Source organism: Phaenicophaeus curvirostris, chromosome 17, assembly GCF_032191515.1.
Source record: "Phaenicophaeus curvirostris isolate KB17595 chromosome 17, BPBGC_Pcur_1.0, whole genome shotgun sequence".
NCBI lineage: Eukaryota > Metazoa > Chordata > Aves > Cuculiformes > Cuculidae > Phaenicophaeus > Phaenicophaeus curvirostris.
The window spans coordinates 9,726,002-9,743,725 of record NC_091408.1 but is presented as its reverse complement, the minus strand read 5'-3'; the positions used below and the strand labels follow the sequence as shown (position 1 = coordinate 9,743,725).

General features: G+C 42.2%; 1 protein-coding gene across 10 annotated transcripts in view; it reads left to right on the top strand.

Annotated features, from left to right (window-relative positions):
* ARVCF (ARVCF delta catenin family member) overlaps window positions 1-17,724 on the top strand; it is a 258,529-nt gene that overhangs the window by 213,393 nt on the left and 27,412 nt on the right. For 9 of the 10 annotated variants that reach the window (XM_069871075.1, XM_069871071.1, XM_069871074.1 and 6 more), the window contains one exon: window positions 814-885. The exons of the other annotated variant lie outside the window; for it this stretch is intronic. In XM_069871075.1, coding sequence (XP_069727176.1) covers window positions 814-885 — 72 coding nt within the window. The remainder of the gene's footprint in view (window positions 1-813; window positions 886-17,724) is intronic. 10 annotated transcript variants of the gene reach the window in all.

The following is a 17,724-nucleotide window of genomic DNA, read 5'->3' as shown; positions in this document are numbered from 1 at the left end:
TGGTTTTCCCCCTCAGAATAATTTGGGAAAGCTAAATTGTACATTGCTATCCTCAGAAGCCATGTGAGGTAAAACAGGGGAAGAGGAAGGGATGAAAATTAACCCTTCCCTCTGCTGCTGTTTACACAACCTTGAATTCCCAAGCTAACTAAAACTTAAGTCCAGGTTTTGTTCTGCTTTCTGTGGAGGATTGTGTAAATTAAAGCTGATGTAATGGTTTGAAACTGTCTCTTAGCTGAAGTATGGAATTATTTCCATTAGCTTCTAATAAATAGTCCAAATGGCACTTGACTGATTGAAAGGCAATTCAAGGTTAAGTTGTTGGCTGCTGTCAGTACAGTATATTAAACTTGGGACTTCCATTCTCACTGCAGCTACCAGGCAGGAGGCTGCAAAGGTAGCTTGTTTTTATTTCCTCTGTTCAATTTCTTCAGCTTCACTTCTGGTGAAAATTCCCCTGTGAAAATAACAGCGAATACTGGGCTCTGAGGGAGAGGTGCAGCTTTGCCAAGAGGGGAAATGGCACAGTTCTCCAAGATTTTAAGCACACTTAAGTCCCACTGAAATGCTAATGCTAAGCGTGTTAGCGGATCGACCTGAAAGTAACATGGATTTTTATTCCCTAAATTGCTCATGCTAAAACCACTGCTGTGCAGCTGGATTGCAAGTCAGATAGTCACAAATGTGGGTGATAGTATGTGATTTATATTCTGAGTCTGTATCTTTTCTCATCTCATAGATGCACGTGGCAGTAACTTACCTGTCAGTATGCTGACAGTCTTTTCCATCTGTTGTCTTATCTTTTTTGCACAGGAAAGAAGAATGGAGACTTGGACAGGAATTTTGATACACTTGATTTGCCTAAACGGTCTGAAGCAGCGAAAGGTAATGCTGATGTTTGTGATATTTGGAAATAACAAGTAGTTTGAGAGTCGGGGGCTTTTAAAGGGACTTGAGACATGAGCATATTGGGCTGATCCCCTCCTTTTGTGTTCAGTTAATTGAAATAATGGATATGTCAGTGCTTGTTGTTATCCAGTGTTCAATACTGGATATAACCGGCTTTGTAGAAAGCTGCTGAATTGGTGAAATCTTGTAGAAGCCCATTGGATCTGGTGTTAGGTGGTTGTAGCCCCATAGAGGGGTAAGCATGTTCTCTCTCTCTCTCTCTCTTGTTACAATCCCATTTGCATATCACCTGCACTAGAGGTGAGTGTAAGGAGTTACAAAATGTATTGGGTTAGTGTGCTTATCACAAACCTTTTCCCCTTCCCTGGCGTATCTAGTTCTTCAATGCTCTGATGAATCGGAGAGTGATGGCAGGGGATGAATTTAATTCTTTTGTCTTTACTGATAGTCGTCTCCTGAATGCAGTATTTCTGTGTCTGTAGCGAGTAGTGCTCGTAGTTTTCCAGAACTGGGAGGTACACAGAAAACCACTCTGCATTGCGCTTTTGTATTTCAGCTCTGGTGGAGGTGAAATCTTTCACAAACAATCCTCATTCCCTTCCTGCAAGCGTGATACTCTCTTTAACTGGAGATTAGGAGATGATTTAGGATCTCATCAGAGTTTTTATAGCGTTGTTTGGTGTTTTGAGACTTGCAGAGGTTTTAATCTGAAGTGAGTGCAATGTCACTGCAAAAACTTAGCCATCGTCATGGCAACTGCTGTGGTGCCACCCTGTCAAACCAACCGTGCAAGGCAAAGCTCCCCCATCCCACCCTGGCCCACAGCTACCCAAGGGATCTTCAGAAAGAAAATCCTAAACTCTCTCTGCATCACAGTTTCAGAGAGTATAAAGTGACAGCGTGACTCAGTGGAGAGATCTTTGGACTTGGGGTACCTGAATTATGCTGTTTTCCTAGCCTTGATGGAATCAACTAATTAGTGCTTCAATTTCCTTACTGTTAACCGAGGGCAGCAACAGAAGCCGTATCTAACATCCTTAGAGATGCACTGATAGTCAGTAATGGTGTAATAATTATACAGTGAAGTGCCACGCTCTCGCTTAAATTCATGGACAGTGAAGCACTAATTGATGATATGCAAACTAATCCTAGTATATCGATGGGTCTAATTTATTTACAGACACCCTTGACAAGGGGTGCAGTTTTGAGGCTGATGTCTAAACGCTAATTTTCACTTGGTACGTTATTGCACAAGATACCAAGGCTCCTCTCGGAAGGTGCAGTGCAAGATGTTGGGAGAGCTGCAGGAGACCTCACCAACCTTCACTTTAATGTCAGCAGTTCAGGGCTGGGCACTGATTATATTGCAGAGCAAGGAGACCTCTTAAGGACGCAGAAAAAGAAAGGAGCGCAGAATATAACAAGGGCCTCAGCACTTTCATTCCTCTCTAAATGTGATTGGAATGTGGGTGCCACTCATAGGAGAAGATGGGAATTGAGAATTTCTGCAAAGCAGTTGATCTTGCATAACTTACTTTAAAATAAGGGAAAAATATTCCATGTGCCTCTGTTAATGGGGGAAGTGATGTGGAGTGTCTGATGGGAGACGTATCTGGCACTCTGAGCTTATGCAGCTCGTTCTCATGGTCAGCTGGTGGGAACTGCTCAGTCTTGTTTTGTTTGGTGATTTGGAGATACCCCTTTTAATCAAAGTAAAATAGATTTTAGTCTGACTATATCTCGTGCAAGGTTAGGCCAGGAGATTAATCCCATATCATTTTGAGGGAAGCCCTTTGACATGGAAAAAGGCACAAGGAACAATTCACTTGTGTGCTAAGAATGAAAAATAAATGCAATGATGCATTTTTGCTCACTTTTTTTGCTAGTAGTTTCCTGCTAAGCATCTAGTTTACATGAATGTGCCTGCATTTTAAAGGTTCTAACAAGATTGCTAGGATTTTGAATAGTTCAGTAAGATAAGAAAAATAAAATTGCGGTTTTAAAACCCTTAAAAGCTCTGCTCAGATCTGTGCCTTGGAGTATAATTGGCTCTGAGATCAGCTTTCAGCTGAAGCCGAACCTCGTTACTAAGATTGAAAAATCATGCAAGTTTTAATGATCAAAAGCACTCAGTTTGAGTGACACAGTGAAGTGCTATTTCAAAAATCAACAATTATAGATTAATCTTTCATGTATTATTAAAGCCATATTAAAGTGAGTTTTCAGCTGGAATCTTTGTGGGCAAATGAAATTGCAGTAATAAGATTTGTTCATGCAATGCAGCGATTGAACGTTGTGGCAGCTAACAAATATTGGGATGCAGTGTTAAGTTTCTTATAATTTTATAGTTGACATCCATGGTGCATATCTGGTGGACCTAAAGGTGGGGTTTCCAGAGCTTGACATCACGATTTCCATATAAAATATTCTTAAGCATGATCACTGCACTTTATGGTTGCTTGAAAAACCGCAAGCTCGAAGCAGTAACTACCTCAGACCTATTTTCTGTAATCCCTGGAAACTTTGGTCTCTAAATTTTCTTAATTGCAGGAATCTCTGCCTATCCTGTAGCTGAGCATCATAAACTGAAAAAGTTCTGTAGTTTCTGGTTTTGGGGGTGGGGGCAGGTTTGTGTCGGGATGGGGCAGAGAGTTTCTGTCTTTGTTCAACACAGGGTAGGAGCACGCTTGTATCCTCAACTGTCCAAAGGGTCTTGCCAGTTATTACCTAGCTTAAATGCTAGTTGTTTTGGGGGTTTCCCCTGGAATTTGTTTGTTCTAAACAAGAATGAATGAATGAAGATTTTTTTTTTTTGGAGTGATGGACTAGAGTCGCCTTTTCTTCTTGCTTTTGGTTTTTTAATGGAAATCGGGTTTTGCTGCAGCACAGCATTTGAGCAGCCCTGAAACCATTTCTAAGTCTTTAATTTTATGTGCTAGGCATTCTGGCAGGGGAAAGCTTCTAGTTCAGGGTTGTTATCTGTGGTAAACTGGATAATGTCAGACAGTAGAACTTGCAGTGCTTTCAGAAGCTGTCTCATCTGATATTAAAAAATAAATATATATGCTCTGGCAGTGTCCAGAGAACTGCTGTCCTCATGAGGAATGATTGTGGAGAGAAGCTTCTTGTTTTCACATTGTTGAAAGGAGAATATTTTTTTTTCTGACAGAGAGAGAGAGAGAAGGAGGGAGGATAAATTTTTTGAGTAGTGATAAGAGCTTGCATGGCGACATATGAGAAGGGGATAGCACTGATGAGAAATTATGAATGCTGTCCTCGGGACCTTGCTAAATTTAGTACTTTAAAGAAATCTTGCTTCTGTGAGGGGGAACAAGAAATTCTTGCTGAAATCCCTTCCCCAAATGAAGTAGGTCACTGATAGTGGTTTTGCCTGTCTCCCCCGCAGCGTCTTCTGCCCTGCCACAATGTGAGTGGTGATTTCTCCTGGGTGCACGTTAAATACAGAGCACGGTGCAATTCCTTTGCTTTGTTGGCAGAGTCCTTATTTCTGAGCAGGAGCAGTGACAGGAGGCTCATGCATTGGGGGAAGATCGGGATTAATCATATCTGCGGTGGAAAGCAGTGTCTCTGATGGCAGACTGTGCGATAAGGTTTTGTGAAAAGAATCAGCATTGATATATGTCAGCACTCTGAAGATGTTATAAAGGTTGTAACGTCTAATGCTCCTGATATGGTGATGTTGGATCATCTGCCTCTGTTCAGCAGTGCTGGAGCATGGGAGGAGGGAGCCCAGACAGCAAAACAGCTTTTTATGTGGAATCAGCAGGTTATTCCTAATAAAATCCAGATCTCTGTGTTATTTGGTTTAAGCTAATCTCATCGCTTCTTGTTTATATGCACATACAGGCAGTGGCATAAAAGTAGATGCTTTGAGGTGGTTTGGGTGTTGAAGTTCAGCTAGGGTTTCAGTTTCTCATTAGGGACTTGAAGGTTTTCAGCTGTAAGGAGTCATGGAGGTGCATTTCAGCCTGGAGGATGAACTATCTCATTCTCTTCTTTAATCAGTTATTAAAGTAGGGGGGTTCCATTTTGATTATTTGAGCTTACTTCCATTTTAATGGGAACATAAGTTTAGGAGAGTTCAGCAAAATCCTGAACTAGCACTAAAACTGCTTTTACTTGAACAAAAGTCTATTTTGTTGCAGCAGGGACCTCACAGAAAGGCTGGATGTATTTTGAGAGTTCAGCTTTGCGTGTAGCCTTACCCTGGTCAGCAGCCTGTATGGGCAGGGAATGAGATTTTGGGTGAACTTGTCAGCAGGTGAATTTCTTTTCTCCATTATCTGAAATGCTCAGTCACTTTCCATGTAGCCTGATGCTGATGACAGATTTTCTGTTCCAGAAGGTGAGTGTTTAAATTCACTTATAAATCTTTGTGTTAGTGCTCCAGGAAATTAGAGTTCCTGGCACTGTCAGGATAATGACTTTAACTTAGTAGATTACAAAAATGCTGGCAATTTGTCTTCAGCTAAAGGTAGTGTGGGGAGAGAGAAACTTCACTGAAGCCTTACTCTGACTTTAGGCTTGTAATTAAGATGAGCTGCTGTTCTGATTTCACTGCTGTTTTAATTTGCTTTCCTAAAATCTTTACAAGTTGACTCAAGCACTCACCTGCCCTTTCAGCTCCCTTCAGTCATTAATTTTGATTGTCGTATTGTGAATAAGTGAGCAGAACTGATTGATTAATGGTACCATCCACACCCCTCCTGTGCCATGCTAGTGGAAATGGAGGGACTGGAAAGATCTCCTCTGTGAGAGCAAGTAACATGTTCTTCTGTTAATGTCTTTTAAAGTATTTCATGCACGTTGTTGAGAATTCCTACCAGAATTATTAAGTACCTCTTATTTCTGTTGCTTTACTAAGTAGAGTGTTCATTTGGTCCCACGTGTTTTTCATAATTTAAAAAGTGGTGAAAGATTTCTCATCTGTCTTCCAATACATGGAGTCAGAGAAAGTTTACTACCTTGAATAGAAAAATCCCCATATGGAGCCTGCCCTTGCCAACTTTCTCCAGCCCCCTACCTGTAAATTCTTACTCTTTTTTTTTTCCCCAACACCTGCAAGGAATTCTGAACAAGCACCTGTGGATTTCTCCTTTCTTATGTACACATTATTTCCATAGTTGACTGCTAGTTGTTCTGGAACACTCTGCTTTTATTGTCATAATCTTCTGCAGTTCTTATGTTGAGCCCTTTGGTTGAAACAGGACAGTGGGTTGCTTTCTGGGCTACTGAGCTGTGGTCTACGGGTGGAAACTCCTTATTTGTGATCTTTATGAATCCAGTCCCTGATCTCTAGATCATAAATTGTAGGTTTAGGGCTGAAGTTTGAAAAAACACATAGGGAGATGCAGCTGTAGTGTGAATTAGAAGAATAAATCTGAAATAGCTTCCTCTTGTTCTTAATGTGCCATCTCAAACAATTCAAACTAACACCCGAGTGTATTACAGAACAATGATTGTTTTAATTTTGAGTAGACCAGCTTGAGCCTCAAAGAGTTGTAGCCTATATTGAATATCGCAACACCTTTGGTGTTTTAATGCTGGGTGCATTTCTTGCATGAGTCAGATACAGAGAGGGTTTAATGGATACTCATTTAGTATGGCTTTTTAATGGAGTTCAAAATTCTCTCACCAATAGTTAACTTGGTAAAACTTCCTTAAACCACGAAATCATTCCAGTAGGAGTGTTATTTTTACAGAATTTTTTTCCAGAGCTTACTGACAACACGAGGTCTCTACGAACTCCGGATGAGGTGAGCAGTGATGGGTGGTGGTTGACTCACCTGCAGAGATAAGAAGGTGTTTTTCCTTGACTGCTATCTTGGATGTAGTCCCAGTATGTACTCCAGAGTACCTAGAAGGAAACTTAATATGGGATTGTACATGATTAGAAATGTTGGTCTGTTCTTGCTTGAGAAGTTTTGTGTATGCCAACAAGACAGGAGAAGGAATGAGCAGAAGGGTCTGCCTCACTTCTCAGGACAGCTGGCTTTGAAACCTGTTGAATAAACACTGCTTCATTGTCATGGTGTTCCCTATCACTAGCTGTTCTCAGTTCTTACTGCCTATTGCCAGAATCAGTTGGTTATTTCTGATAAGATTTGTCGCATCCATGCAGGGCTGCTGGACTTCATTGCTAAAGCAGTCCTGGTAGTTAGTGATTCACTGTGTTGCCTTGTGATAAACTCACCTTGCTGCACAGATGTTGTGTAAAATAAATCATTGGCACATTTCTTAACGGTTGTTCCTTCCTTGTCGCTTTGGTGCTGGTAGTAAACCTTGAACAGCTTGGCCTTTGAGGGATGTTGTCCATGGAACGACCTTTGTTTCCTCCTTCGCAACCTATGTATGTAGGTGTTTGTCAGCCACGAAGTACAGTTGTTTTCCATCGATGTATGCGTGTGTTGTCTTAGGACTGGCATGATGTTGAGGCAGGAAATGCCCGTCTGCCTTGTCTGTGGTTTTACTGTCATCACTGGTGGGTCTGAGCACTTGCATTCATGTAGGCATTTAATATTGGATGTTCATAGTAGTCATTTTTGCAGGAATATTCAGTTATCAATAAGGACTCACCGTTAAGTGTTGCTTTTCTCAAGCATGTATGGCCTTTCTAAATTCTGCCACTAATTCTTATCACTTGATAGTACAATCCTATCCTATAGCACCTCACTCTAGAGACTGTGAAGAAATAAGTATTTCTCTGGGAGAAATTGTAATGGTATGACTGAAACCCTACCCAGTAGCTGTGGACAGTAATGCTGCTGGGACCCATGGCCCTGTGGTGTGAGGCTTAGTTATTCCTCTGAATCATGTGAGAGGAATTTGAGACTGTTATGGGACCAGCTCTTATTCTGGTGTTATCTGTCTGCTCAGGAATGTGAAGAATAGTTTTGGCTTTGTGTTCTTGTAATTGCTACCATGTTCATCAAATCGTTGCACACTCACTTCTGAGAATGCCTCAACATTGCAGCTCTGAGCTGTGATTTCTGGCCCTTTCTCTATCTGTGGGGACATCCAGGCAAGAAATCCATTTAGAGGTGAGACAGGCTGGATTCTTGGCAGCAGTGAAATGGCATCTGTGGAACAGAGAAACTCTTGCAGCTGTAGTAAGGGGAAGCACAGTGTTCGTGTGATTCTCTCCTGTAAATTGCTCAGTTAAGGGAGATTGACTTTTGTGTCAGGAAGATTTGAGTTAGGAACTTGAAGGGTTCTGCTGTATGGAAAGGATATATAACCAACACAAACTGAAGAAATTTCAGTTGGGATAGTTACATGCCTCAACACCTCCCCACCCCCGATGGGGAGATTTCATAGTGTGATCATTTCTTTCAGTTTTAGGATATGTAGCTCTGAAGTTCAAGCTGAGGGAGCAGTGGAAAACAACTGCTGGGACGGGAAGGCAGGAAGAGCAATTGTAGTGATGAGAATTGCATTCAGCTCTATATTTATACGGGCTTGAGAGTGTGCAGCTTTTTGCGGAGTTCTAAAGGTGGTCTTCCTGTTGGTAACTTTTTGGCTCTGTTGTATTTTGTTTGCCTGTAAAGCTCCTCTTTTTCCCTTTGTTTTCTACCTCTGTCGTAAGAACTAGAGGTCAGATAAGGTGAGTTACGAAGACAGCTTTCTTCCTGAATTGTTTGTGTCCTCCTCCTGAAAGAAAAATCTGACTGGCCTCTAGGGTACTTTGGTTATCCTGGAAAATAGCAAATGAACATCCACAAGTATTCCTCTCCTTTTATCGTTGTCTTGCATTCTTGAACGTTCAGTCTTCCGTGCTATGTGGGAGAAGAAAAGCTGGCAACTGAACATGAGATTCTCCCTTTGCACCTTTAGGTCCTTTCACCCATGGCTCTCATGGGGCTACAAAATAACTGCCATAGTCAGCTTCCTGCTCCTTCTTGCCTGAGGCTGACGCCCAAGAATATAGATCTACTGTAAAAACTAGGAGTATCTTCAAAAGACAAGAATCCCAGGTGGTAAATTCCCTTTCCAGCCTGATGTAAATTTGTGGCCATGTTACAAACGCACAGAAAACTAGGCTTACGCACATGGTTATAACATCTTCAACTAGAGCAGCCTATATATACTTGCATAATAAAATAGCCTATGAAAAACTAAACAGCAGGAACTCCCCTGAAGTACATGGTAATTACAGCAGCTACTAAGAAGATGGTGTGATCTGGAACTTCAGCAAAAGGTGGAGTTGGAAGTCAGAAAGTCTCATTTTCATGTTCCAGCATTGCTACTGACTTGCTGAGTGGCCTCAGGCAAGGTAATTGCAGTCAGATGCTGGGGCTGTGTGAACTCTTGTCTGCTGCTTCCACTGCTCATCACTAGTATTTCCACTGCTGCTGTGGTGACCAGGAAGATTCCACCAAAGTATTGTGTATCATGACTGTCGCAACAAAAATTAAATGAAAACATAATTTCTGTTGATGATTGATAGTAGTGGCTTGTCCCAGTGGTATGTTGTGTGAATGGACCATGGTGTTCATGTTTTCATGTTGAGAATGTGTAATACTACGGATTGCTTCGTATTCTTGCTCTGCATATTACACTTCCGGTGTATTTTTATGGAGAAGTTCGACTGTATTATTTATGATGCTCTATGTAGGTAGGTATATGCAGAAACCAATGCATAACTAGAGACTTCGGCAAGCTTTACAGCTCAGCTACTATATTTACTTCATTTATAGCAGTATGTGTTCTCTGGCAATGCAGGATCTTAGCCCTTCAACCACTGATTGGATTTTAATGTCCTTTATGCTTAGCTACCATTTCTGATGATAAAATAGTTAATGTTGGAAAGTGAGAGCTGTCAGTCATATTTTTTTCCTTTTCACAGCCTTCCCTTGTACTTTCCCTCCAGCTAAGGATGGTTAACACTCCCCTTTCCCCACCCTTTGGTGTGCATACGTGTATGTTTCTGCATGTCTCATTTAGCATTCCTATTCTACAAGCATTTCTAATTGTTACTCTAAAATAGAATGCCTGTTATTACAGAGCATAGCTCATTAGACAGATGCTGCTCAAGGACTGTTTATAAGATGAGAATGTGCCAAGAAAGTCTGCCAGGAGTAAAAGCAGGAGTTGAGGAGGTACTTATCCCACACAACTGTAACTGCCTTACTTGGGACTTACTCACTGCAGTGAAAATCACCCTCCCTCCCTCCCTTGCTGTTGCATTATGTTAAATTTATGCATTGCCACTTAGTCAGTTTTGCTTAAGAAACAACAATAAAAGCTCAGACTTTTCCCCCTCTTCTAGCATAAGGATCAAAAAACGAGATGATAACTTTGGAGAGGCGTGTGAATCAGAACGTTGTGCTGATTGCCTGGCCAGTCTTACCATGAAGCTCAAGGAAGAGAAACTGTTCTTCTGTTGGAATTTAGAGATGAAATTTCATGTCAAAATCAATTACAAAAAACGCTGTTGCACAAAGTTACAGTTGTCTCTAGTGTCCATCAAAAGTACCACAGCCAAGTTCTGCTGACGAAGCTACTTGACAAGTTAAGAGAACAGCAGAAAGTTTCTAAACAGCTCAGGCAGAAAAATGGTGAAATGTTGATGTAAATCCCTTGCCAGATTTCCAGAAATAGCATCTACGTAAGTAAAGGAAGTAGTTATAGCTCCGGGTGAGTGTTGCTAAGGCTGTGCTTTTAGGAGTAACAGGAATGTGGATAGCTCTGATGTGAGTCAGATGCTTTCAAACCTCAATGCTAGACTGACATCTCTCGAATCTTACTTGAAGTGTTGATCTGGGATACTCTGGCTGTCCTGTCTGGTATTCATTTGCCTACAAAATTGCAGGCTAATGCTCTGTAATCAAGCATTGGAACAGAGAGGTTTTGAAGGATTCTCTGTCATTGAAGGGTTTCAAGGCCTGACTGGACAAAGCCATAAACAACTTGGTCTAAATTCAGGATTAAGCCTGCCTTGAGCAGAATCCTGGCCAGATGACCTCCCATGCTCTCTTTCAACCTGGTTGTTCTGTGTGACTCTTGTTAACGGATTACAAAGTCAGCCAAAAAAACTCTCTGCAAAAGACAAGATTTAGGGACAAGATTTTTCCTAAACAACTTAATCCATTGACAGCTGGCTAGGTGACTCAGAGGGGAAGAAGAATGAGAGAGCCCGTTTGCTCCTTTCCCAGGAAAGCAGCATATATGCAAAATACATCTTAACTGGTAGATGTCAGGGTTATCAGTTTGGCTTTTTTTATTAATTCCCTCTCTGCCCCTGGGTATTGCTTTTTAAAAATATATATATATTTACTTGTAATAGGTACTTTCTCTGGTGCTGGCACAGTAAACCATGGGGTCCTCACAACACTGTTAATCAGTCTTTGAGGGTGTGCTTACAACAGCTAATGATGGAGAGAGAAAGGAGAGCAAAAAAGAAATAGTTGTATGGTTCTGAACTAATTGCAAATTGAGGTCCTAGAGATCAAGCAAGGAGGCAAGACGGGAGGTACTTGCAGGAAGGTGTCTAGCTTTTTTCCACTTTTGCTTGAACAATGTTTATTAGCATTAATGGAGAGCTTTAATCACAGAGTTAATCTGAAAATTAAAATAAACTGGAATGTCAAATAACCCGTGCATTCTAAATTGCAGAAGTCACTGATGCTCATTAGTCAGGCTGAAGCTGCAGTTGTGTTTTGCTGAAAGGGAAATAGAAGAGAATCAAAAAATTAAAACTTCTGTTTTCTCAGCATTAATTTCTAGTGCATTTACCTACACAGCTGCTGCAGCCCTATTATCTGACTCATTACTTTGTAAACCACTTTCAGGTATCTTGAATGTGGAAGCTGCTATATAAAGCCATATTTATTTCTGTAACCCTGAGTGCTCTGCACAGCCTTAAAAGCTCCTTCCTTCTTCAATGTGACAGGGGAATGATATGACTTAATGTGCCGTACACCTCTGACTGTGGATTGAAGAAAAATGACCTTGAACTGAGAGGCAGGCATTTTACATTGTAAAGCAGACACTTAAATTTACCTGTCAGCCAGAGGAGGGGGGGAATCTTACCTCTGCATGGTTTATAAAGCAATGTCAGTCCAACTGTTCGTTGCTCTGAACCCGCTGAGAGCTTGATTGCTGACCCAGGGTTTTCAGGTGATCAATGTGAATGTTGATCAGTATGTGGTAGAAAGGAGAGTGGTTCTATTTCAGCCTTTCAGACCATTAGTTTCAGACTTGAATTTTCTGTCTTGGTCATAGGGGAAACTGGAAGTCTGTAATAGCATGGAAAGTTTTCTGTCTGCTTAAGAATAGACTGTGATTCAGGCTTGTCTGGGGTATGTGACTAGCAGCCCCTCACGTCACGTCCACTTCAGTCATGTTTTGCATGCTCTGCAGTCTTCTTACTTTACTGAATATATTCTTGCTTTTGTAAGAGACATTTAGACCAAGTTAATGTTCTTGTTTTACCAGTAGCCCTAGTACAGTGTAAGTACCTGACATACTGTGACAGTCTGTGTGAACGGGCCGTGTCTAGAGAGTTAAGACAGAGCGTGGGGAGGAAGAGGGACAGGAACTGCTGAAGGGAGCTGGGCAGTTACGCAACATTTCAGCAGCAGAGCTGGGAGTGGAAATGAGTTTTCCCAATTCCTAACACAAATATCTTTCTTGCTGGCTCGTGGCTAACAAACCAGGTAGCAAGCCCACTCCATTTGGAAATGTCAGTTCTTGTCCTTCTTATAGAAAGCCAGGAAGAATATTTAATCTAAGGAATTTTGGCTTGAGACCTCTAAAATCAAAACCAGCGTGTCTGTAATCATGATTGAGCGTATAATTGCATCTTGTCCTGCTGAGAGCTTAAAAATGATGAGCAAGAAAAGCATCTCCAAAGACACTGAAAATGTGAGAGGACAGGAACAAGATCTAGAGAAAGGATCTGCCATAACTGGAGTGTTCCCAGTGACCTTAAACACTTAGGAAATTGAGAATGTGTGTTCCTTGCAAAACGCAGGTTTCCCGGTCCCCTTTTGGGGATGCTGCACACATTGACTCATAAAAGGTGCTAGTGATTGCTAGGAGCACAAAAGGCAATTTGTGGATGTGTAAGAGGAGAGGTGGGAAGTGTCAAGGTTGACTGAGATATTAGTTGTGTTGCAGTGTTTGGGATTTCTCAAGGAATAAGAAGGCATGGGTGTTGGGACCTAGGCCCATTGATACCATTGCAGGAGCACTGCTTCCAGGAGTCGGTTTCCCTTCAGGTTAATGCTAGTGTCTAAAGCTTAAGAGCTGGTAAAGGCACTCATGACTTGGATTTGGGCAGTTCTGCAAGGTTTTGGTTAATAGTTAAATCCTAACAAGCAGGTCCTTTCCAAATCCTAAGTCCCTGATTGCTGGAAGCAGCACTGAGATTAAACCCATTGAAATTAAACTGCAGTTTTCTGTGTGGCTGGATGCCAGCTTCCCTGAAACACTCCAAATTCGGGGCTGCTCCCCTCACTGCAGGCTGGAGGGCTGTTTCTAGATCCAGCTACGGACTCAGGTTGCCCATGAGGGGCCATCAGGGCATTCCTAGCCCTGCCATGCATTTATGAATTAGAAATGGGCCGAGGTTGTAGCCTGATGGAAATTTCAATACTCTTGAGAAGTAGCTCCCCGTATTTACACTTATGCTGACCTTTTCAGAGTTTTCTATAGGCATGAAGGACCTCCACAGTAAATGTCAGTTTCTGCTTAGAATCTTTTACACACATAGTTTTAAGCTCAATTTTTAGTTGCATAATATTACCATAAGAAAGCTGCATTGAAATTGAAAACTCTAAGAAACAAAGTGGCTGCTGGGTTAGGGCTCTTTTCACCATTTTGATGGTGATGAGGTGGTTTCAAAGGAGCTGTCGGAATAGCTTTGAGGTCATGTCTGCTGTGGCTTTGTTGTAAAATTTCTCATATTTCTCATTTTCTTTGGTTTGTGAATGCCTGTAGGATAGTAAAGATGGGGCTGGGCTGCAGGTGGATGCTGTGTAATGTTACCCTGTTGCCTCTTCAGATATCGCTGTGCTTCCTTTGTTCATCCTAACTAAGTATCTTACTCATTACTCTGAGCTAAGGCCCCAAATGTTTGGGTTTTTTAATCGCAAATAGATTTTTGTGGTTGTAAAATGTGTGTGTTTGGGCAGCTAAGGCTTCAGAGAGCCGCTGCTCTCCAGTTCACCTCGTCTTACCTCACATTTTGGTCCGAATTTGAGTTTTAGAGCAAGATCCACATTTCCATAAAACCTCTAATTCTCCACGCAAAGCTGGTTGTGCCAGTTCTGTCTGATTGTCTTATACTGAGGCAGAGGAGCAGCAGCATCTTCTCTTGCCTTTCACCCTCTGTAGCCCTTGCCTGGATGTGGTGCTTCAAGGATGGGTGGAAAATACCTGTTCTTGAAGGCATTAGGGTTTCTAGTTTATGCTGAAATCTGTGAGAATTAAGTTCCCAAATACTGTATCTTGAAAACTGGGGCTGCAAGGTTGAAGAAAACCTTCTGTTTGTGCTGATTCCACTCTGGCCTGACATTTATTTGACATTGGAAACATCAAATTCTTTTTGTTGGATGGTTGGTAGATACTTGAATTGCCTGACAGCAGCATAGTGACTGTAATTGAGACAGATTAGAGGCACTGGGCTGCCTTTGGGTACGTGTGGCAGCTTTCATGAAATGAAGACAGGAATTGAAACACACTTTTGACTTCGGAAACCGTAGCAGGAACTAATTAGCAATTTCAGGACACAAACAGGATTGGAGGAAGTGTTTGGGTTGGCGTATAATAAATTATTTAATAACATGAGGGAGTCTTTTCCATATGGTACTTGCTTATAAAATACTTATAAAGGCAAGATTGCAGGGCTCTGCCTGTAAGGAATGGAACAGCCTTGCAATACCAGCCCTGATGATTAGGGATCTCTGACCTTTCATTTCTCTAGGCTCAGACATGGAGCTTCTTCTCAGCTTCAATTTTGATAACCTTTCCCCCTAAAAGGTTATTTGTTTATATCCAAATATTTCCTTCCTACTGGGAAGCCTTTTGAAGTGCTTCATTCTTCTTTAAGGGGAGATCCACTGGAGAAAGAGACAGATGTATTCTTCCTTCTTTGTTGAGGAACTCAAGCTGTGGAGTTCTGCCCTTCTCTGACTTAAGCAGGCAGGCCTCTAACAAGCGACTGATTTCATACCAATAACCAAATACCTATGTGACCTTGTGACCTTTTATGAGACTTTATGTAAAAGTCATGATGAGATATGGAAGTATAAGAAGACTTAGTGAAGCATGCATAGCCGAGAAAGCAGCTTTCCAATTGACTTGCAAGCGTAGTTGAGTGTGTGCAAGCTCTGAAAGATTTTGGGTTTTATCTTGAAGTTGTTTTTCCCTCAGCACTGAAGATAAAACTGAAGACAGGCTGCGGAGGGGAGAACCTGACAGGTTTCAGCCCGAGTGGAAATACTCTGCTGATCCTTGTCTGCCACAGTTCTACGCAGCACTAGTTGCTGGTGCATCCAGATGTTTGTCAGGGGCATGCAGTCTTTCAAACCAGAGCACAAAGTCCCTCAGCAACAGGGCAGCATAGAAAGGTGCCATGAGTGGAAACTCCTGTTGCCCAATACCTGACAAAGCAATCCTGTTTCTGTAAATTCCCAAGTGATGGAGGAGTTGGTTTTGCCTCGCTGGTCAGTATTTAGTGCCAGCACTCCAGTGTGTAAAGGTGGAGGAAGGCTGATCCCACAAGGTGCTGTGGATCCCCTCACCCTCAGACTCACCACAGGCTTGAGGAAGAGAAACAGCATCCCTGGAGGACTGGAGCTACACCAGCTGGGCTTCTCCAGGGGCTGGCAGCTGCCTTTCCTTGGCTGCCAGCAATGGAGCATCGACTCTGCAGGCTGACAGCTTGTCCCTGCCTGGTGCTGGACCTTACAGCTTTGCACTCAGTAATACTGTGTCCTCTCCTCCACCCCCCAACCCTATTTACGGGCCTGTTACGGCCAGTAGAAGTCCTAGAGCAGGGGAGGGCATGTAGTGAGACTGCACCCCACCTTGTGATCCAGTCCCTGTCATACAGTTTGTCTTGGAAACAGGAAAGAAAATACTTAAGCGGTCTGCAGAGGTGAAAAAGTTTCCTGTGTGTTTTATCTCTTCCTTGCATAACTTGGTGTCTGAGGGGGTGTGGGTATTTCAACTCAGTAAGTATTACCATGCAGGTGTTTTATTTTGCTGTGCAGCTCTCTTCTGTAGCATTTCTTCCCCTCTTCTGTGCTTTCCTACTTGTTGAGTTTTTTTCTGACAGTGCGTTTACAAATCTGTTCAGTATCTAAACAGCTCAAAAATAACATCAGAATCTTTTTAATAAAATAACTTTTACTCGAATGGCATCTGGAGCCCAGGACTAACGCATGATTCCTTTTGCAGTAAGCTTTTCTGTGCAGATAGGTTTCTACTGCTGAGCTGGGAGGAAGCTAAAAGCTCATTACCTTCCTGGAGTCAGAGCAGCTGATTGGCATCTGGAACTGCAAAGCTGAGTTTTACAGGGGCTTGAGGCCAAAAAATGGCAATTTGGAACACATGATCCTTAGTTAAACACACACAGAAGACCAGAGGAAAGAATATGGTAGGTCCAAGCAGCCGCAAGTTGAAAGAAGGGAGTCCCTTAACAGCGCTGTTGATTTTTTAGTGATGACTCTAGTTCTGAGGCATTTTTGTGTTATGAGGCTTTTGGACTTCTTGATAAGATACTAACAGCAACACATTGTATTTTATTACTGGACATAGCTGTGGTACGATTTCTTTATGGGTGTTCCTTCAGGGAATCGCTCGGTGTCTCTTTTACTCTAATAAACACATTTTGTACAGTGAACTCGAACCTTCTGACGGTTGGGCTGGGCAATTAGGCATCTGCAGTAGCAATGGCAGTAACTGTCTCAGGTCTGTTCGTCACTAGGCAGCTGTAATCAGAAAAGCAGTGGTGTGCTGTACTGAGCCCTGTGTGGGGTTTGTAACCAAGATGCTTTTCCCTGGTTCTCCTTTTTTCCAGTTTAAGGACAAGTCCCTGGAAAGACACATGTGTTCTGACATGTGCACATGCATGTGCCATTGTAATAACTCACTTGTTTATGTAATGTGAACAGTAATAAGTTCCCAGTTGTCATTAGCTTTGCTAGCCATCTCTCTATTTTTTTTTTTTTGTTCCTTTGGGAAAGCTCAGCTAAATGGAAAAGTATTGCAGTGTGCTCCAAAAAGCAGTGAATTCAAGCTCTGCCAAGCGAGGAAGTTCTAGCCTAGAGATTCCTCCATTTAAAGGCTTTTCCCCTTAAGAAGAGAGACCCGTTTGCACAGCTGAAGTTTCTCTTTACTGTGTCTTTCCAGAGCTGTGGATAGGGAGTGATCTTTGGATTGTTGATATGTCTCTGTGCTTCACGTTTTCTGCTGGTGTCTCTGGCCCAAACACCAGAAGCTGGACAGGTCAGGCAGGCTGGGCAATGTTCTTTCTAGCGTGGATTGTGCAGTCCTTGCAATTGCTATCTGTGACTGGAAAGGAGAGGTGACAAAATTGAGCTGTTTGGGGCCCCACACAAGGACACAGCCCTCGGGGCATGTCACAAAAGCACTTCCATCTGGGTCCTTTCGGACAGGAGAAATAAGACACATTGGTCATGTGTAATTGTGGTCCCTCACAGAGAAAGGAGCAGATGTATCAGAACAACAACAGTAGCAGCAGCATTGAGATCTAAAAGAATACGCACAGACATTTGACCTTGTCCACTGTTGTTCTAATTCCTGCTATGTAGCAAACAGCATCTG